Source organism: Harmonia axyridis, chromosome 3, assembly GCF_914767665.1.
Source record: "Harmonia axyridis chromosome 3, icHarAxyr1.1, whole genome shotgun sequence".
Classification (NCBI taxonomy): Eukaryota; Metazoa; Arthropoda; class Insecta; order Coleoptera; family Coccinellidae; genus Harmonia; species Harmonia axyridis.
In genome coordinates this window covers 5691797-5714590 of record NC_059503.1, presented here as the reverse complement: position 1 = coordinate 5714590, position 22794 = coordinate 5691797, and the positions used below count along the sequence as shown (strand labels likewise).

The following is a 22794-nucleotide window of genomic DNA, read 5'->3' as shown; positions in this document are numbered from 1 at the left end:
GTTATTTTATTTGACTTTCTACTATGTAAAAAATTACCTAGAATCGATCAATGAAAAATGAAAATCCAAACTTATTGTATCACATCTCAACTTTTCTTGAAAACATTTTAGCCAGCTTTTTGAATTCTACCTATTAATTGTGGATTGAAAATATCCAATTTTATTCGCTCAATAAAAGTTACTGAACGATTTGAAAAATTATGTCACAAAATAAACTATTTCGACTTTCTCCTTAAGCGGAATGTTTGAATGATAAATTACTGGTACTTTGATAAAATACTTTATATTTGGGATTTTTCATTACTTTTAGTTCATTGGACCATTTTATTCAATAATTATTTATTTTTATTTTAATTACACTTATTAATATTATTATAGACTTATAACTTGAGATATACAGGGCGAGTCCTAAAGTTTACATAAAATTCAACTGCAGATTCATCTCATCGAATAAAACACTTTTTTAATTTATCATTTTCCAAAATTCAACTCAAGTGAAAAGTTATAAGCATTTCATTGTTTCACAATGGCTTATGCACTCCTGTCTCTTCGATTTTTACACCACCGCGATAACACAGAATTCAATAATTGTGAACATAGAACGATATTATTTATTTGGATGGATGTTGCCAGATCTAGGCACATAATGTTGAAGTTGCAGTAGATCATATATCAGATATAATTATAAACTTAGAAGTTGCTTAGGTGCATTTGCTCAAATATCTGTGATCATATTATAATTCATCGAGCCAGCCTCTATTTCATCATTTGCATCAAAGTTTTCATTGAGGAACAGTTAGAGAAATTATTTGAAAATGAAAAGAGTGTTATATGTAATGAGATATATCTCTAGTTGAATTTAATGTACAGTGCATCCCATTTTGGGTGAGACAGCCAGGTTTCTCGCTTGTTATTTAAGATAACGCCTTGCGGTTTTCACGTTCCTGTCCTACTTTTTCGTGTAACTCAAGTTGGTCTAATCAGATTTTGCATAACTGTTTCCGTTCAAGAGATACAGGGCGATTTTGGAAATTGATACTTTTCGGACCCCTCCTTTATCTCCGAAGTTAGTAGAAATAATGCTGAGGTGAAAACTACGTCTGAATAAGAATTTTGCGTAGAATCCAGTGGCGTACTCATTATTTTTTTTCGGGGTATGGTTTAGAAGATTCAACACAAACTTATGTTTTTTTTAATGGAACACTATGTGTATCATTACTTCGTTGAATTCGTAATTTTTTTCCCTTCAAAATGATACATGACACTATGTAGGTAGGATGTTCAGAAATGTTAAAAAAACACTAAAACATCAAATAATGATGATTTTTTGTTAATGGGCAATGGATTTCCCATAGAAAAGGAGAATCAATAATGATAACAATAATTTATAGCGATGACAGCTAGATCAGATTGGTTTTTTCCCTCCAATGCCTACTTGATAAAACAATGCTCCCAAATGTATAGTAGCCATAATAACAACAAGGATGTTTGTGTCATCAATGACCTACTACTTTTAAAAATCGAAAGTAATAATCCTCTTATTGAAACATAGAAAATTCATGGCCCATTCACAAAAAATCATAATTATTTGATTTATATTAAATATCCTTCATCAAGAAGACTCATTACACTTTTATAATTATTTGACGTTTTAGTGTTTTTTTTGACATCCTACCTACATAGTATCATATATTATTTTGAAGGGAAAAAAATAACGAATTCAACGAAGTAATGATATATAGGGTGTTTCATTAAAAAAAATATAGGTTTGTGTTGAATCTTCAAAACCATACCCCGAAAAAAAATATTGAGTACGCCACTGGATTCTACGTAGAATTCTGATTCAGGCGTAGTTTTCAGCTCAGCATTATTTCTAATAATTTCGGAGATAAAGGAGGGGTCCGAAAAGTATCAATTTCCAAAATCACCCTGTATCTTTTGAACGGAAACAGTTATGCAAAATCTGATTAGACCAACTTGAGTTTCACGAAAAAGTAGGACAGGAACGTGAAAACCGCAAGGCTCTATCTTAAATAACAAGCGAGGAACCTGGCTGTCTCACCCAAAATGGGATGCACTGTACAACTTCAAGACTTATCCCGCATAAACTCCTATGAAAATAACCTTAGTATTGAAACATTATTGATGAATTAGATCAATACATTTTACATTGCTAACAATATTATTTCGAAAGAATTCTCCCACTCAATTTTCCACTGAATACCTCCAACATCGGTCTCCGATAAATGTCATTTTAACGTTGGTTTGCTTTTTAGAACCGAAGGTCTTCCGAAGAAGAGACCACTCCCACGAAAACCATCCAGGCCGAGCCTCAGGTGGCAGGTCCCAGCGGCAGCGCCTCCGCCGAATCTAACAACAGTTCCAACGGCAACGAGTCCGACAATAGCATAGAAGAGTTCCAAAGCGGTTTGGAACGTTCCAGGACCCCAAGGAGCAGTCTCCACGGTCAGCGACCAAGGGACGAGATCGAGCTCAGGAGGTCGTTGAGACACTCGACAAAGAGGAGCAGCGTAGCAAGTAGGTTATCCCGTAGAGAAAAACTCGCGGAAATAAACAGAGGCATATCGTTGAAGAATACCGCGGAAGAAAACAGTGACGGATCGTCGAAGAATACCGCGGAAGAAAACAGTGGAAGATCGTCGAAGAATACCACGGAAGAAAACGGTGAGGGATCATCGAAGGATACCGCTGAAGAAATCAGTGACGGATCGTCGAAGAATACCGCGGAAGAAATCGGTAGCGGATCGTCGAAGGATACCGCTGAAGAAATTAGTGACGGATCGTTGGAGAATAGCGCGGTTCAGATTCAGAAAGCTCTAATGACCACCACTGTCGTTGAGGTTCAACGCAAACCTAAGAAAAAATGCCGATTCGGATTGAAAAGTTGTTACGGATCGTCGAAGAATACCGTGGAAGGAAACGGTGAGGGATCGTCGAAGAATACCGCGGAAGGAAACGGTGAGGGATCGTCGAAGAATACCGCGGAAGGAAACGGTGAGGGATCGTCGAAGAATACCGCGGAAGAAAATGGTCAGGGATCGTCGAAGAATACCGCGGAAGAAATCAGTGACGGATCGTTGGGGAATAGCGCGGTTCAGATTCAGAAAGTCCTAATGACCACCACTGTCGTTGAAGTTCAACGCAAACCTAAGAAAAAATCCCGATGCGGCTTGAAAAGTTGTTGTTAGGGACACAAGTTTTCTGGGTGGAGTTTTTTTGGTCAGTTTGTGTTTTCGAAGGAGCTCTTAGTCGATTTTAGATGGTTACATGCCAGTAGTTAGTTGTCGGGTGTTTGTTTGGTTGTGATCGATAAATGATTGCCTTTTCATTCAAACATGGCGAACAGTCTTATTTCGTTATAAGTTTAAACAGGGTGTCTCAGAGTGGATGTGACAAACTGATAGGGTTGAATTCAACTACTGTCACTTAAGTCAAAGAGGATGTTGAAGTTAGAGAAACGTCAGTTAGCTGTCGCTTATGGATAATTTATGAACTTTCATAGAATATCCACGGATTTCATGGTTATATTTCAATATTGTATGTTGGTACTCTGAACTCTCCTGTGATACATAAAACAGTTCTGCTTACCAACATTTTGCAATGCAAAAATTACTAAACGATATTTATATTCCTTTAATTTCAATAAAAATTCAGTGTGTTAGAGAAAATAATGTAGAATACTTGTACAATCTAACAATTGTTCATTCAAAAACTTTCATTTCGTGGTTTGTTTTTGAATTTTGAACTTGTGGAAGAAAATCAACCCCTTCTGCACTTGAATTATAAACTATTTATTATATCAAGTGAAAAGAGTTAGGACTCATGTTTGCTAGGAATTTGTTCTTATTTTCATCGGTACTATCTACCCTATCAGTTTTCTAGTCTTACAATGGGACACCTTGTTAAACTAGTTATTTGTTGGTAGATATCCTTATATGGAATATTCATTCTAGTTTAGTGCGAATTTAGAATTACCCTGTGACAAGTGCTGATTCTTTTAGTGAATAAGACTTCCACTGATTTAATCGGATTTATACTCATCGGCTTCGACTAATTTAGATATTTACAGAGACGATATTCTATCGTGTGTCACTACATGTTTACTAACTATTATATGTTATAGGTTCATTCTTATAGCAGTAAGAAACAAGTTCTATCTCTCACTAAGCACACATTTTTGCCTTCAATTAATTCAGTTTAATTTGATCAATTATAGCGATTAAACAACAAATAAAACAATAATCACTTTAAGGTTAAAGTAGGTTAGGTCAAGAATTCACTTTTAGCACAGATAGTTTGAAATCAATCAGAAAGCAAAATATTTGATACATGCAAATTCAAATTTGTTTGGTAACTCTCACAATCTTGTTGAAGATTTGTTGTAAGAACGAACCTATTATGAAAACCAATAGCCGAGCACTTGAAATCTTGCGCTCTTCAGTAATAACTATTTCTTCAAGTGTTGCCGATTACGATCTTTCTAATAGACTTATTTAATTTCACAGGTGAAGAGCTACTTTTAAGGGATAGTCCTAGCTTGGGGTCCATAGGATCTCGGAGAACAGTGTATATATCGGAGGACGAGCCTGCTCCTTCCCCATCGCCTATTCAATCGACTCCTCTGAGAGACGCCAATCCCCCTCTTTTAGTATACAATAGGATTTCGACTGTGATAGGTGGCGACACACTCTGTACTTTAGGCAACCAAACTAATCTACCGGAAATCCCACGTGAAAACTCAGATGGGAAAAAGCCAGTTAATCCAAAAGAGACTGCTGTGTGGTACGAGTATGGTTGTGTTTAGTTCGTTAACGTTTCACAATGACGAACAATAAAATTCATCACGTAGATATTAATTCTTCCAATTACGCTTGAAAACTAAATCCTTATATTCAAGTAATCGATGTATGCATTATTAGATCAGTATTATATTGTATTTATCGTATTGTATTGTATTCACGATTTGCTCGAAAGTTAAATATTCGGAGTTTTTTTTTCATGATTTATTGTCGGAACGTAAAATATGGAAGAATACTTTTCGTTCTAGGAAAGTGTGTTGTTTTGCGTGTGAATTTCATTGTTTAAGTATTTCACTACGTGTTCCTTAAATGTATATAAAGTAATTTTATTTTTGCTATTCGTACTTATAAATCAGCACAACTTTATTGATTATATTAAGGTTTTAACTTCTGATGATTGTTTTGATTCTACTGTTGACTGAGATTTGTTGCATTTTTCCTATTTGAAGATTTTTATACTTAGTTTTGATAAGAAAAGTTAACCATATGATTTTCGAGCGGAATCAATAAGATATTCATAAGTTATTGCCTTTTAAAAGTGTATATACATATATATCAGTTGTCTGAGGAAATTTTTATCCTCTTTTTTTTATACATTGATCTGTTAATAATTCTTACAACTATATATTGATAGGTTACCAATTCTGTTAATATATGCTTTGTATAAAATAATTTTTTAATGTCTTCAGCTGAAATTGTGATTAAGGGTTCATCATTTATGATGGACTCAAATAAACGAATTTATTTAAATTTTTTTGTAATTATTTTCTCATTCTTCATTGCAATATTCTTGATAGTTTTTCTAAAAAAATTCAAATTTCATAGTTATTTGGAGTTTTGGCAATGATTGATTGTTTGTCAGATGTTTCGATACTTTATTCATTGCATATGCAATACCGTTACAAAATAAATAATTTTTCTAATAAAATTGATTTTTTTTTCAAAATCATTTGGGGTTTTCAGCAAAAATGAGTTTCAAAAATCTATTTTATTTTCTCTATTCTGTGGCTAATCCGTTCATTCTGCCTCATATATTGCGGGAATAACTCAGTTTCACAGATTTCTGCACTTTTGTTATAAATAACTTTAATTTTTTTCATTCCTCCTGAGATGCGTCCACTGTATCGAATTTGAAATCTTCAGTGTGTTTTTAAATAAAATAAGTAACTATAAACAAAGGTTTCTGAAATGATATATAAGATTGTTATGAACGGTATTTGAACGAATTTCAGCCAAATAATAAATACAGAAACAAAGTGAAGTTTCATTGAAAATCGATAGAATTAGAATGTAGAATGATTTTTCCTCCAAATTCATAATTCAAAATAAAATTTTTATCCATAAATTACAGCGATCTTCTCTTGTATGATTCATGCGACATCTGTGTGTTTCAAAGAAAAATATAATAAATTGAAAGAAAATCCCTGTTATTCAGAAAGACGTAAACAATAGATGGAAGTATGATTTGTTTACAGAAATCTTTTCAGAAAACATTTGATTGACATCTATGTGAGGTAGATTCAAACAATAACTATAATATGGTTACAGCAATCTTCTCGGAAAGTCCTGGAGATTTTACATAGATTACATATCAATATATGTCTATGAGATTTTAGGACATAAAAATCAGGTTGAATATCGGTATTTATGTGTTTTATTTCTGTTTGAACACTAATTTAATATAAAACCAATCGAATGGTTGAACTATTAAAATTTTTAGAGAAAAAACAAAAAGGAACATATTCTTTGTGATTTGTGATGCACATGAAAGATTCTGTGGTTAAGAAATTCAAATAAGAAAACGTTATAAGTTGAATGTTGATAATTAATTAAAAGTCAAATAAACAATTGAAAAAGCTGTGAAAGAATGAATACTCCACGTTCAACACCGTTTCTTTCAAGAAAACTAAGAAGGGAAAAAACCAACCTTTCTGATGATGGTTCTGAAAAAACAAAAGAGCCGGTCCGAGTCTTTTGTAGATTACGTCCTTTGAAAGACAACGTACAAGATGAATCGTGCATTACATTGGTTTCTCCCACAGCATTATCTCTTAATTCTCCTGTTGATCCCAAATATGTTGCACAAAAAGAAATTCACTGTCATTTTAAACAAATATTCACTTCCTATGCCACCCAGAGAGAAGTATTTGATTTTGTTGCTATGCCCCTGCTTCAAGATTTGTTTAAGGGTAAAAATTCTTTATTGCTCAGCTATGGCGTAACTGGTTCTGGAAAAACTTACACTTTGTCTGGAGCATCATCTGATCCAGGAATTGTACCACGTAGTATTCACACAATATTCAATACGATAGAAGGAATTCAAGCACCTAAGTTCACTATTAAGCCTGATAAAATGAATGGTTTTTCAATTCAGTCTGAAGATGAGGCTGCTCAAGACAGATTATTAGAAAGCAAAATCAAGTCCAAGAGTCTGAGAGATAAAACTTCCAGGAGGGTAATTGGGGATGAATATCAGTATGTAAATGATGCAAAAAATATATTTGACATTGATGAAAGTTGCTCTTATGCTGTGTTCGTTAGCTATACAGAAATATACAACAACACTGTATATGATTTATTAGAGGAATCAAACACTAAGAGTTTACAACCAAAGATATTAAGGGAGGATGCACAGAAGAACATGTATGTTATTGGAGTCACTGAAGTTGAAGTTAAATCTGCCGATGAAGCATTTGAAGTTCTTAGTACAGGTATGAAGAAGAAAAGAATGGGTTTTACCCTCCTTAACTCAGAGTCTAGTCGCTCTCATTCAGTTTTCAATATTCGTTTAGTTCAAATAGAGCAAATTGCTCATAATAGTGATGGTGTAGCTATTATTCCAGATTCTAATCTTATAAAAGTGTCTCAATTGAGTTTAGTTGATTTGGCTGGTTCCGAAAGAACAAATCGTACCCAGACTACAGGAATGAGATTGAAAGAAGCTAGCAGGATAAATAACTCTCTTATGAACTTGAGGAACTGTTTGGAAGTTCTAAGGGAAAATCAGCTTACAGGTTCTAATAAACTGGTACCATATAGAGATAGTCGGTTGACTTTCCTCTTCAAAAGCTTCTTCGAAGGATCTGGAAAGGTTGAAATGATTGTTTGTGTGAATCCTTCTATTAATGATTATGAAGAGAACTTACAAGTAATGAAGTTCGCTGAAATGACTCAAGATGTCAAAATTAAACAATCTATACGTAAAGATACTCCATATCCAAGTAAAAAAGGCAAAAAAATATTTAATACACCTGGATCAATAAGTAAGACTAAAATTACTTCATCCTTTGTATTGCAGAAAATACCAATGTTCAGTTTCGATCCCAATCATTTCATTGAGATGGGAGAGACAATAGATGATATTGGAAAAATCCTGAAACTAAGAAGCTCAAAAATTGAAACTTACTTTTCGGAATTGAATAATAAAGAGAAACATTTCAGGAAAAGACTGTGTGGTTTGAACGAAGGCAACATCTTGAATATCACTGAATTAAAGAGTACAAGAGTAATAATCAAAAAACTCGAAGAACAGTCTACCAATTTGAAGAATAAAATGTGCGACTTGGAGATTACGAAAAATAAACTGGCTTCAAAAAATGTTGAATTGCAGGATGTTATCAGATCTTTGAAGCAAACAATAGAGGAAAAAGATCTGAGAATAAATCAGAAAATATTGGAAAAAGAAAAAGAGAAGGAAAAGTTCTTTATAGCTAATGAAAAGATGTCTCAGGAACTAGACAACAAACTGAGGAAGCAACGAGAACATTTGCATGCATCAATGCAAGCTAAGGATAATAAATTGAAAAGAGTCAGAGAAATTTTGGAGAGCGATGAACAATTAGCAGCACAGGAAGAAAAAGAGAACAAAGCAAAAGAAGTTGAACCAGAGATTTGCACTCGGGACGTACATCAGATCTATTCCCCGCCCAAACAAGATATCCAAAGGAAAAACTTACAAACACCTGGAGGAAGACACAGACGTTCTAGATCAGCAGGAGAGGTGTGGCTTGAACATAACTCCATAAAACCTGTACCGCTTGGTACAGTTTTGCAGCCTTCTGTGAAGAAACGCAAATCTCTTTCAAAACTCACCAAAGCCAGTGATATAACAAATCCTAATCAGAGTAAATATTGTCTTATTGCTCAAGACCAAGATACAGAAGGAGAAATCGAAACCAAAGTGTACAAAGGTGATATAGTTCCTACTTGCGGCGGGGGTGCTCAGGTCATTTTTAATGATGTAGAACTTTTGAAACAAAAGAGTCCAACGGCTACACCATAGATTTTTTTTTAAGTGTTATATTGTTTATGGCTTTAGCATATTGTTCCTTTATTTGATAGTCTAATTTAATACATTTATAGTTTATTCAATCCAAAATGATTGGTTTATATGCATTGTATTTTTTATTTGACTCATTTTGACAAATATTCCAACATTTGATATTAAAAGTGTGTGATAATGTAGGAAACAGAACTTCAACTGTTTTTATTTAGAAAAGAAATTTTATTTATCTCTAGAATTAACATTGAGTAGTATATTTTTAGTTGGAATCGGGTCTCAAACTATAGCAATTATATATTTATATTTGCTTGGAATTGTGTTATTTCTTCATATACCTTCTTTTCTCTTCCTAGTGATAATACCCAGATTACACCAGAGACAACAATTGTTGTGTCTGATTATACTTTTTATCTCTACATTTTTTCTATCTCATTTCCGTTACGGAGAGGAATTTTTAGTGGTAAAACGAGATTTTTGTCTTAAGTTCTTTATATAAATCATTTATTTTCCAGCAGGGTATCTCGGCTCTGAAGGAAAATAAATAATTAATCTTTTTTCCTCTTTACGCAATTTCAATCTTTTCAGAGAAGATCGTTGACATTTTTTTTTTGTATGTGTTACAATCTTCAATAGTGTGCTAGACATCTGTGCGATATAGGGATAAATACTAACAATCAAAAGAAGATCTCTGTATTTTATGTATAATAACAGCGATCTTCTCGAAATATAGATATTTCGTGAAACATTGCTTAGATGTCGCCTATGTCGTTTTAAAAAAGATCGCTGTGTTCTCGTAGTGAGCCTCATAAATCGCCATCTATTGAATGAAGTGCTGTGTATTTCGAGCTTCAGAAATCTTCATTGACTTATCATTCAACAAGCGAAATTACTATGTCCCGCTACAACCCGTAATGTTCCCATTCTCTTCGCCTCTCTTTCGTCATCTTCTTACTCTTTACTATGAAACTCAGTTTGCGTTTATAACTGCTTTAGGACGTGCGTTTGCAGTGCTCGCTCGTAGTGTTTATGTTTATTTTTTTTCGAAGTGACAGTGCTCGAGATCAAGTGTTTTCGAGTGATATTTCGAGGCAAAAATCATTGCTCAGTGTTGTAACAATGTGTAATAGTTGTTTTTGCGATACTAAGGAACATATGACAACAGAGTTTTCTTTTTAAAAAATAAGGTGTGTGTTTTTTAAATTTTTCCATAGTTTTTGCGTATATTAGGTATGAGAAATGGGTGGTGGATAACCAAAATTCATCGGTTTCTTGTGCGTCCGGTTGGTAACGTGGAAACTGAAGGAGCGCTTCTGATGCTAAAATTTCTACTTTTCATGTTTAACGTTTAAAAAACCAACGAGGTGGTAGATTTGATCCCAACGCCTCTTTAGCGGAATAAAATTAATCACATTTGCATAAAGGTTGAATTCTTTCAACTTACGCCCCATTTGAGAGAGTTTCACCTGGCCAGTTGGCAGTATTAAAGTGTTTTATTCAAATTTACCAGTGCGTCGCATGACTAATTGTTTTTGCGGTGTCGTATACATCTAAATGAGTGTGGGAGGATGTAATGCTTAATTGTGTATCCATTTCAAGCGTTCTTCACTTTTCATTCTAAGATACGTCAATCAATATGAATTTTCTGCGCTTATCTCACAAATTTTTTTTATTGTTGTACAGGTGGCTCATATAAGAAGAACAGTGTAGTCAGACATTTTCGTGGGTAAATATTTTTCCTGGAAACACCTGGACAGGTTAATTTTATTTGGAGGGAGTTATCTTGAGATTGCATATTAATATGCAATCTCAAGGACGATAGTACATCCACCAATTGGTGGATGTACTATCGTCCTCTAAAGCAGGGTTGCAGCCTCATGACATCCCCAGACACATAGTCTGAAGGTTTTGCGAAGCTCTTCATGAAATATTTTTTTGGCTTTTGTTTCTGTGTAAAAACTCTTTGGAACTAATGGGCGTAGTGCATTGAGGAGTGGTCAAGTTTCTGAAGGAATTTTAATTAATAGTACGTTCGAATTGCCTAGCGTCCAATTCTAATAGAATTAGTTTCTTGTTCAACATTTTTTCTTACTTTCTATTGTAGCATTATGCAAAACACTTCTTGCAGTTGATAAGTTTGTTGTTGTTGGTCCTTTAATCATACACGTGTGCTGCAAAATGATGATTAAAACATTGAATAATAATTTAATTACTGCCTTGAAACAAACGACCAACGATTACAACATCTCAATACTTAAGAGTTTGTTCAGAAACTCAACTACTTAATGCTCTTCTAACGGGTTTTTTACACCAAAACGAACGACAAAAAAGGATGTTCAGCTATTCATACATAAAGGGTTTTCCAATAAGAGGTTTCATTTCGAACTGCCCGCTATCTGGGGAGCTGTCACTTTTGGAGCCGTCATCTTCTGACATTTTAATTACTAAAAATGGAACGATACACGCTTTAACAACGGATTGAAATTGATAAAATGCCCTACAAAATTGGTGAGAATTTTGTTCTTTTGGGTCGTCGTGAGAGGCTAGTGCTGTGAAGAATCGAAATCGTGTGCGTCGCTCAAGAACAACTAAGAATTTTGCTGCTCTATGTGCGTAGCCGTGACAGCCATTTGTCTGGATTTTTCTCAAAATATGCTCTTTTTTTTATTATCAAAATAAAACCTCTTACTGGAAAACCCTGTAGAATTGCAAAACCTTCAATATGAACCTCGCTCAAGCGAGCCATCGTACACCCAGGAATTTCAAATCACAGATGAATTTCCCTCCAAATAAAAGTTGACTTTTCTGGAAAACTCATTCTTTCGGAAATATTCAGCTGGACTGTTTTATGTAGGCCATCCTGTATTTCACTTATATTTTACGGTTTCTATAGAAACCATATTTCTGAAGCTAAAGAAGCTTTGGTGGAAGCTTTCATAAATTCTCAAATCTCGTTTTTACTTCCAGAGGTAAAGGAAATGGCTTCTGTACAATTTAAAGCTGAAAGCAGCTGAATCAGGATATATTATACATATATTATAGGTTGTCTGCTGCAAGAGGTTTTCTGCATTTTATTGTGACTGCAGATGAAAAGGAGGTCCATTATAATAAGTTATGCGAAAAAAAAATCCAAACATTTTTCATTCGTCTAAAAATGGGTGAGATAGGTGAAATTTTTCTCTTCCTGAAAGAAATAATTGATAATACATATCTCGATTCCTCCCAAAGATTGAGATTTCGTCAACAAATAAGGATTTTTGCAATTTCCAAACATTCTGGAGTTAACCGGACTTCGATGGAAAAGATTCATCAATCATTTAATTCGATTCCACTCATTTTCAACAGACTGTATCTTTTCAACCGAGCCGAATCAGAAAAAATGGTAAAGGAAAAAGGTGTTACCCTTGACCTCAGAAATCTTCGGTTGAAATATATGTACAAGTTGAAGACTCACCCTGTATAGGTTCTACCTCGGGATCTACTATTTTTGAAAATAATTTTGTCTTTACAAAAATATAACTATTTTTCACAGTAGCTTTTGTAAATTCAACACAATAGAAAAATACGTTTTCAAATCTTTCTGTCTGTCTGTATATTATGATCTCAGAAACTACTGTAGGGATATTATTGCGATTTCCACAGTTGGATTGAGATAATTTTGGAGCAACATTTAGGCTGTGTCTTGTTGAAATAGATTGGACATAAAAACAGTTATCTTCATTTCAAGATAGTCTTGGTTATAAAAAACCATGCCAGAATAATCTTACAGAATCTACGTGAACAAACTGCCTTGTGAAAATCTGAAAAATTGAATAACACTTCGAACTAATGAACTCCGTTAGACCGGATGTTGAAACTCTATTGTCTTGTAATAATTCTTCACAACCTTGAGCGGGTCAATTTGTTGTAATACTCGGTAGCACCAAGAACCCCACTTACAGGCGCTTGTTGCTAATGAGGCTGTGAATGCTCATGTCACTTTCACTGCCGCATATTCAAGAACTCTTATGAACTTATAAATGACGGAACTTTCTTTTATGCGACTGTTATCCACGTTTGTATACTAGATTTCCAGATTGTCGATAAAGATCGGTAAATTATGGAGATTACGTTGAATATTAATGTGCGTTTTGTACTTTCGATTTTACGGTATTTGTTTTATTGAAAAAGAGTTGTTACTCGCTTATTGGATTTTATTTGAGTAGATTAATATTAATTTCATGAAATAAATATTACGAAATGAGATATCTTTTGTTGATGATGATGAAACCGACTTTAAATCAGGATCTTTTGCCACAACGCTTTGTTTTAGAGATAGAGCAGCTATGAGAAAAAAAACTTGAACAAAAAAAAACAAACTGTCAAAGATATTGTAATTTAAAGTTTACATCACGTGATATGGCAATTTAGATTGTCCGCTTTTGTCCTTCAGAACTTTTTTTTTTGGTGGACCACTGGTAGTTTGAAAAAATGTAAAAACTTTCATTTGATGGTACTAAACTTTTTGGTTTATTTACTTTTGTCGTATATTCTACCGATTTCGAGAAAAACATTTCAAACAATTCTCTCGAAATCCATATTATCATAAAAATCCAGTTAGTAAGCTGTGATGAATTGATTAATCATTAGTTTCAGTGCTTATTTTCCGATCTCAAGAAATGATCCATGAACATTCGGGTAATCATCACAAAAAAAAAGTAGGACTACAAGAAACACTCTGTATTCCGAAAACAGAGTATGTTCATAGGATTTTTTCCACTCAAAATCAACCTTTTTAACGAATTTCACAAATTTCTCAAAAATAAATGCTTGAACTGTTAAATTCAGATCTTCTTGTATTTTCTTCAACCTTTCCTCCAAATTCGAAAATAAATTAGATTGTGTTCGAGAGATATTCAGTGGTTCAGTGAATTATAAGTTTTTTTTCTTGTGAAAGCGAGTATGAAAGCTATTATACATTGCTTTATTGAAAACAAATTTGAAGCAAAGTATTGCTCAGTTCTTGACATCGATACTCTTATATTTTGTTAAAAAAAAATTAACTAGTGATTTTCGCATTGAAAAATATTTGTTGGCAGAACTGTTGTATCGCAAATATGACAGATAATAGATGAATCCGCGACATGACAGTTGCGATTACCAACATATAACTAAGAAATATAACCATGAAAACTGTGTGAAACTGATATATTCCCGTACGATTTTGTTCTAAAAGGTATGGCAGAATGAACATATTTGCCACAGAATAATAAAAAGATAATTCAACTATTTCTAAAAGTTTTTGAAGCGTGTATCTTTCCAAAGTATGCCCAACCACTAATTTTTTCGATCCTCACGGACAGTATAGATTTTGATCTCGTATTCTCCAAGAATAAGTCGAACCCCATCACTCAATACCATTTTTTACAGACGTTTCGGCAACATGAACAATATAAAAAATAATTTATTACTTGAGGTCAATCTCCGCTAGAGGGAGTCCCAACTATATTAAATCATCTGTAAGGTTACGTTTTGTCAATACCAGACAAATTCCACACGATTTAATCCATGCATTTCGGTCTCCACCTTTTCCAGTTCCATAAAATCCATTTATGAATTCTCGAACATTCTTTCGATCGACGGGAGACGGTCTGTCAACCCCTCTTTAACCCCCTCAATTTGGGTGGAATCCGCCACCCCGGCTGCCGGACGAATTTGCGGCAAGTTGCCGCCTCACCTGCGCCCCCAATGCCCCCGGAAACTTCAATCGAACTTCCGCGATTCGACATGGAATGCGGAAATTTCATTAGGAAATGACGGGCTTGCTGGCGACGAGCAGTCGGGTAAAACGGTTGGTGCGTGTCGACCTTTAGATGCGAATATCGACCGAGAATTTCGCGATAATTATTATGAATAGAAAAAAGAAGAATAGGTCGGTAGGTGTGTGTCTACCTTTAGCGCGTATGTACGGGGGATGCTAGATAAATTAGTCATGAGAAATAGGAATTTTGATTATACATAAACATTGATATCTAATTTACTGACATTATCATTGATTAGACTTTCGAGAACAATATAAAATGGGAATTCTCCTCAATTAGGGTTATTACAGCAAATGCAGATTCAAACTTAATTATCATGAGTATCTTGATTTGTATAAATCACTTCCATAAATAAAATATCTTTTCATAAAATTTTCCATGACCAATTCTCATATTTACGGCTGTATATTCTTGATAACTTCACGAAATCAATCTTTGAGGTCTTGAATCGATTGTGGAGCTTTGACGTAGACCTTATCTTTCACGTGGCCCCAAAGAAAAAAGTCTAAAGGTGTTAAATCACAAGAACTCTGTGGCCAGTTGTAATCACATCTTCGAGAAATAAAAAGGTCAGAAAAATTTTCTTGTGAAATCAGAAATTGGTTCTTCGTCTACAATCCAATCTTTCAAAATTTATCTATGGTCCAACGAGAATAACATAATAACTAACTCACCAGTTTTTTACCAATTTAGGCACTAGATCGAAGATTACAGTATGATAGCTAAAATCGATAGGAAATGATCAGTGTTTGTCCACCTTTAGCATGTAGGTACGGGGGATACCCGACAAATCGTAGGCAAAAATTTTCAGAATCTTAATCGAAAGAAAAGCAGATTTGACTACATTTACCTTCTTTTTATTGTTTCAGTCTCGGACACCACTTGAGTGATGCTTCTTCAGGCGGCTCCTGTTGAGTCGGGAGTCAAGCCATCTGAAGAGGCTCATAGTGAACCAGAAGGATTCACGCATGTCTTGGATTACGCTCCAGCACCAGGATGGACAGTCCACATCAGCAAAGAGGGAAGATTATACTATTGCAAGTGAGTATGATTTTTACTTTTTAAAAATCTTGCCTTGAGGAAGAGTTTCCGGGGTCTTCATCAGAAAAATCAACCATCATTAATTGGTATGCTAAGTTTAAACGTGGTGAAATGAGCTCCGAAGACGGCGAACGCAGTGGACGCCTGAAAGAGGCTGTCACCGACGAAAAAATAAAAAAAGTTCACAAAATAATTTTGAAGGACCGTAAAGTGACGTTGATCGAGATAGCAGACATTGTGTAGATATCATCTGAACGTGGAAATCATATAATTCACGAATATTTGTACATGAGAAAGCTGTGTGCAAAATGGGTGCCGCGCGAGCTCACAACCGATCAAAAGCAACATCAAAAATGTGTTGATGATACTGAGCAGTGTTTAAAGCTGTTTAAGTGCAATAAACCTGAATTTTTGCGTCGATATGTGTCATTGGATGAAACATGGCTCCATCATTTCACTTCGGAGTCCAATCGACAGTCAGCTGAGTGGACTGCGCACGACGGACCGAATCCAAAGCGAGGAAAAACACAACAGTCAGCTGGCAAGGTTATGGTATCAGTATTCTGGGATGCGCAAGGTATAATATTCATTGATTACCTCCAAATGGGCCAGACCATCAGCATCGATTATTATATAGCGTTATTGGATCGTTTAAAGTATGAAATCGTTAAAAAACAGATTCATTTGAAGAAAAAGAAGTGCTGGTTCATCAAGATAATGCGCCGTGTCACAAATCAATGAAAACAATGACAAAATTGCATGAATTGGGCTCCAAATTGCTTCTTCATCCACCTTATTCGCCAGATCTGGCCCCAGCGACTTTTTCCTGTTCTCAGACCTCAAAAGAATGCTCCCTGGAAAGAAATTTAGCGCCAATGAAGAATTAATCGCCGAAACTGAGGCCCATTTTGAAGCGGAAGACAAATCGTACTACAAAAATGGTATCGAAAAGTTGGAAGATCGCTATAATCGCTCTCGAAATCAACTTTGTTGAATAATAAAATGGAATTTTGCCAAAAAAATGTGTTTTATATTGAAGACCGAGGACTTTTCACTTGGCCTGTTACTCAACAGTCCTGTTAAATAGAGAGAGAGAGAGAGAGAGAATAACTTTATTGAAAACTTTTCAAAGGGCTATCGACCGAGGTCTTTCTGCCCATTTTTAAAAATTTTCTTCGTTGTTGTGAAATGATCATTTCAAGAGATCAAGCGCGAGACAATATTAAACCTTCAGGTGAATTTGCAGCATCCTCAATTGTATTGCCCTCGAACTACTATGTTGAATACTAAAATGGAATTTTGCCAAAAAATGTGTTTTACTATTGAAGACCGAGGACTTTTCACTTGGCCTGTTACTCAACATACTCATTTAGACACCAAACATCAACATTTTTAAATATTTTCTTCGTTATTGTGAAATAATCATTTGAAGAGATCAAGCGCGAGACAATATTAAACCTTCAGGTGAATTTGCAGCATCCTCAATTGTATTGCCCTCGAAGGCAACTATGTTGAATAATATAATCGAATTTTTCCGAAAAAATATGTTTTACTATGGTAGACCGTGGATTTTTCAATTGGCCTGTTATTTGCCGGAATCCTCTAATTCAATATTTGAAAGGCATCTCTAATTTTCGTGGATTTCGGTCTGTAATTTGCCAGACTTAATTCAAGAATCGAATTCCGTGTCTTTTTCCATCTTTTCAGTCTCAGTCTTCTCTTCTTCCTTCGGTTTCCACTCAGGGCTCTTAGATGGGATCTAAATTTCTCGAATTTATTCATGAGGCTTCCGGAAAAACGACTCTTAGAAGAAACTTATTGGCGGGTCTCGGAGAACTCTAATTTTTTTGGCCCTAACTTCCGACAAGACTTGAAGCGAACCGCACTATCCTTGATAAAAGGAATGGGGTAAATTTACAGGGTCCTTTCTCAGCTCGGCCTCCAATTAAAAGTTTCGTACACGTTGGATTCTCAAGGCAGCTGCGATTTTTGACGCGATCGTAATTGAGGATACTGCAAATTCACCTGAAGGTTTAATATTGTCTCGCGCTTGATCTCTTGAAATGATTATTTCACAACAACGAAGAAAATATTTGAAAATTTCAATGTTTGGTGTCTAAATGCGTATGTTGAGTAACAGGCCAATTGAGAAGTCCCCGGTCTTCAATAGTAAAACACATTTCTTTGGCAAAATTCGATTTTATTATTCAACATAGTTGCCTCCGAGAGCGATACAGCGATTAAAATGATCTTCCAACTTTTCGATACCATTTTTGTAGTACGATTCTCTTTCGCTTCAAAATAGGCCTCAGTTTCGGCGATTAATTCTTCATTGGCGCTGAATTTCTTTCAAGCGAGCATTCTTTTGAAGTTTGAGAACAGGAAAAAGTCGCTGGGGGCCAGATCTGGCGAATACGGTGTATGCAGAAACAATTCGAAGCCCAATTCATGCAATTTTGCCATTGTTTTCATTGATTTGTGACACAGCACATTGTCTTGATGAAACAGCCCTTTTTTTTTCTTCAAATGGGGCCGTTTTTTAACGATTTCATCCTTTAAACGATCCAATAACGCTATATAATAATCGCTGTTGATGATCTGGCCTTTTGGAGGTAATCAATGAATATTATACCTTGCGCATCCCAGAATACTGATGCCATAACCTTGCCAGCTGACTGTTTTGTTTTTCCTCGCTTTGGATTCGGTTCATCGTGTGCAGTCCACTCAGCTGACTATCGATTGGACTCCGGAGTGAAATGATGAAGCCATGTTTCATCCATTGTCATATATCAACGCAAAAATTCAGTTTTATTGCACTTAAACAGCTTCAAACACTGCTCAGAATCATTAACACGTCGTTGTTCTTGATCGATTGTGAGCTCGCGCGGCACCCATTTTGCACACAGCTTCCTCACGTACAAATATTCGTGAATGATATGATGTACACGTTCGGATGATATCTTCACAATGTCTGCTATCTCGATCAACTTCACTTTACGGTCATTCCAAATTATTTTCTAAACTGTTTTGATTTTTTCGTCGGTGACAGCATCTTTTGGACATCCACTGCGTTCGCCGTCCTCGGTGCTCTTTTCACCACGTTTAAACTCAGCATACCAATCAATAATGGTTGATTTTTCTAGTGCAGACACCGGAAAATCTTCATCAAGCCAAGATTTTGCTTCAACTGTATTTTTTCCTTCAAAACGAATATTCTTGGTTTGAATCCTCCGCCAAATATTAGGTTATTGAAATTATTTTACATCGACTTGTTTTTATAAAATTGTCATATTTTGCATTGAAACCATACTGTGAAATTTGCAGTGGAATTTCCTTGAAAAAAATTGCATTTATTATTTTCAACGTTTATCCTTTAACTGTATGCATATGAGGAGTTGTACAAAAGCCTTTTCCACCCGTTAACAATGATCGATGATCCGAAAGTGAAGGACCAAATTGAAAAGTTGAAAATTCCGCTTGTTTCGGCAGGCCTTAAACCATAACTTCGACACGTCTCAGTTTGATGGATTTTCGACAGCAATCCGTAGAGAAAAGATTGTCGCGTAAGCTCCTCGATCAGGGCAGGGGTAGAGTGAGAAAAATGAGGAAAAACCGGAAGGACGTGACACGAAACAAGATCTAGAAGCCTGTCCTATTGTCTTGGCGCAAAAGCTGTCAATGACGCTTCAAACGATGGATGGTTTACGTCCAGTTTTGTGATTTTGCGATACTAGAGAGAAATCGAGAAGAGCAATGAGCTTTGGAGCGCTCGACGATTCTAATACTTGAATGAATTTGCCAATTTGCATATATTAAAAAATTTTACATATTTTTTTTCGTTGAAATCTTTTACTCATATTGATTTATATCCATAGAGTAATAAACATAGATAGAGGGAAAATACGCAATTTTTACATGTCCCCAACATGGTTAGATTACGTTGTCGGATTGTGATATATTTTCAAATCCACGATTTTACTATATCGTTATGAATGCATATTATATTGAATGAAATATATTTATTCGAGTAATTCTCAATGGACTAGTTTAGTGATGTTGATAATACTATATTTGACACGATATAATTAAAATATAGAGCAAAACTGATAAATCAGTGAAAAAATTTCGAAAATCCATCAATAAATGACTGAGAAATAGATTATTTAAATTTACGTATTTTAGCGCGAAACGTCTTTGGTCTGTGACGTCACGGCACTTACCTGTGATCGCTACACCATAAATTACGTTTAAATACTTAGCCGCGCCAAGGCTCTCGCGCCGTTTGTAGTTGTACAGTGTAGTTTTAACTCGAGTTTTGTTTTCATGACACCATAATGGAAGAAGGCTTCGTGGAAGGAAAAAGTGACAATTCGCCTAAAATAGATATATTCGCAGTGACGGAGTTTTTTTCTTCAAATCCATCTTATGTCAGTGCTGAAATAAAAATTAAAACTTTTCAAGTAAGTATCTACTTTTGAGTTTGCCTCATCATGGTTCAACTGATGATTTATTTAAAAAACGTTTCATAAACAGTTTGTAGTTGAGTACTGGATGTTGAAGTCTATCAATGGCAAAACATATTTATGTGAGGAGTAAAAAGTAAAAACAGAAAAAAGTAATTTATATGTATGTATATAGTAAGTTATTTCAGCCATCGTGTAACGAACAAAACACGACACGAACGGCACAAGTGATTGTACACCAATGAATTCGTAAGCACTCTGCGAATACCAGTCGTCTAGTGTGTGACGTCACGCCACTTACATGTACTATGAAATTATTCTTCCAAGCGCAACTTCAAAGTCCCATAACTTTTTCATTTCTAGAGATATTTCAATGATTCTTCCACATTTTTGTTTCATTTTACTTAAATTTTTAGAATTAATCCTTAACAAAAAAATGAAAACTAGTCCATTCAATATGCAAATTTTAATATTTGGATCCGATATTTTTCCTAATTGTCGAATTTATAGTCTGCAGAATATTTATTATTTTCTGTATCTACTTGCTGAAATCCAAGGTTTGGCAACTTTTGCTCTCCTAGTGTCATCGGTTGTTTCACGTAGCTTGGCGCGGTTGAAGTTTGTTTTCTGAAAATCTTATATATTTAGGTCTTCATCTGAATATATTTTGCGTTGATATGAAACGTTGATTCACTATGGCACAATAAAAGTGCGTTCTTTGTGGAGAAACTCGCGAATTGATTGAAATATCGAATCACTGATATATTTTCATTTCCGCGCGCTTCATATCAAATTTGATACTTCATGTTGGGGACAAAATTTGCTTACTGAAAATGACATATACTCCCTCTATCTATGTTTATTACTCCGAGTTTCTATCGTATGCAGAAAATCATATCAAAATGCCGGACAGTACATTTCTCGCACGATCGTACGAAAAACTGGAATATCATAACTTTTGAAACTTCAAAACGAAATAAATCTGATTGTAATGACACCGTGGAAAAATATTTGCCTTTCCGAGAAGTCTACAAAGTTTTCTTGGCGTGTCAAATGGCCTTTGGGACGTAATTGGTGCCATGACGTTGGCGATACCAATTTGCATGAGACGTCATTAACAGTCCCCTTCAAAAGGAGGGATTCCCGGAAAACAACGTCGTTTTCCAAACCTGGAAACGGATTACATCGCCCTCTAGGATCTGCTGGATTTGCGGTCTCGTTATCGATCTTTCGTGAGAATTGAATATACACTCAATTATACAGGGTGTTTCAAAAAAATATATAGGTGCAGGATTTTCCAATAAGAGGTTTCATTTTGAATAGCTCGCTACCTGGGCAGCTGTCACTTCTGAAGCTGTCATCTTTTGATATTTTACAATTGAAAACTACGCCATTACTAAAAATGGAATGATACATGCGTCAACAAAGCACTTAAATCGTTAGAATTCACTGCAACATAATGAACATTTTTCAGTCATAGTTCGCAAAACTAAAGCACTTTTGGGTCTCTCGTTGTATTGCGGCCGTTTGTCTTTCAATGCTCGCCTCAAACGCTCAAATTGCGTTCGATAACGATCGCCTGTGATTTTAGTCGGTTTTAACAACTCATAATACACTACGCCGAGCTGGTCTCACCACATACTGAGCATGACTTTGGAACCGTGAATATTCGGTTTGGCCGTCGACGTAGAAGCATGGTCGGGATATCCCCATGATTTTCTGCGCTTGCGATTATCGTAATGAGCCCAATTTTCGTCTCTAGTATCAATGCGATGCAGAAATCCTTTCCGTATTTGCCTTGCAAGCTGCTGTTCATAAACAAACAAACGCCGTTCAACATCTCTCAGTTTCAACTCGTACGGCACCCAATTTTCTTGTTTCTGAATCATTCCCACGACTTTCAAGCTTTTTTAAATGATTTGTTGCGTCACTCCCAATGATCCTGCCAATTCTTGTTGCGTTTGATACGAGTCTTGATCAAGTAATGCCTCCATTCTGCATCTTTGAATACCTTCTCTCTTCCACTGCCATGTTAGTCTTCGACATCAAAATCACCGTTTTTGAAGCGTTGAAACCACTCTGCTCACGTTCTTCAAGTAATAGCGGCCTCACCATAGGTATATGAGAGTATTTGATGAGCCTCAGCCGCAGACTTCTTCATATTAAAGCAGAAAATTAAAACCTTCCACAAATGACGAGAATTTGGCTCATAAGCTGACAAGTTTAATCAAGAATAACTTTATGATGCAGACACAAATCGACTAATATTTCGATGGCGTCATGTTTACAAACACCTAAGCTTATTGTATGATATCAACGATCTATTTATTTCGACTACCATCTACCGTTACAGCCACCTATTGCAAAACGGCGAAAGCGAAGTTGTACAG

At 35.3% G+C, this 22794-nt stretch overlaps 3 protein-coding genes across 5 annotated transcripts in view; all 3 read left to right on the top strand.

Annotated features, from left to right (window-relative positions):
* LOC123675912 (girdin-like) overlaps window positions 1-5570 on the top strand; it is a 54483-nt gene extending 48913 nt beyond the window's left edge. The window contains exons 13-14 of the mRNA XM_045611479.1: window positions 2277-2538; window positions 4527-5570. Coding sequence (XP_045467435.1) covers window positions 2277-2538; window positions 4527-4825 — 561 coding nt within the window. The 3' untranslated portion in view covers window positions 4826-5570. The remainder of the gene's footprint in view (window positions 1-2276; window positions 2539-4526) is intronic.
* A 940-nt stretch (window positions 5571-6510) lies between these two features.
* LOC123675911 (kinesin-like protein KIF23) lies at window positions 6511-9416 on the top strand. The gene has a single exon (XM_045611477.1). The coding sequence runs from the start codon at window positions 6688-6690 to the stop codon at window positions 9100-9102; it is 2415 nt and encodes an 804-aa protein (XP_045467433.1). The 5' UTR covers window positions 6511-6687; the 3' UTR covers window positions 9103-9416.
* Window positions 9417-10018: 602 nt separating this feature from the next.
* LOC123675910 overlaps window positions 10019-22794 on the top strand; it is a 157251-nt gene continuing 144475 nt past the window's right edge. For 2 of the 3 annotated variants that reach the window (XR_006746830.1, XM_045611474.1), the window contains exons 1-2: window positions 10020-10286; window positions 15770-15941. Coding sequence is in view for 2 of the 3 variants with exons in the window: in XM_045611474.1 (XP_045467430.1) it covers window positions 15790-15941 (152 nt within the window). In the remaining variant the exon portion in view is untranslated. Of the gene's footprint in view, window positions 10287-15769; window positions 15942-22794 lie in introns of all 3 variants that reach the window. The other variant, XM_045611475.1, reaches the window with a different exon arrangement.

Bases quoted from the DNA above. Each gene is read 5' to 3' on its own strand.
- LOC123675911 (XM_045611477.1), top strand. From the start codon at position 6,688: ATGAATACTCCACGTTCAACACCGTTTCTTTCAAGAAAACTAAGAAGG.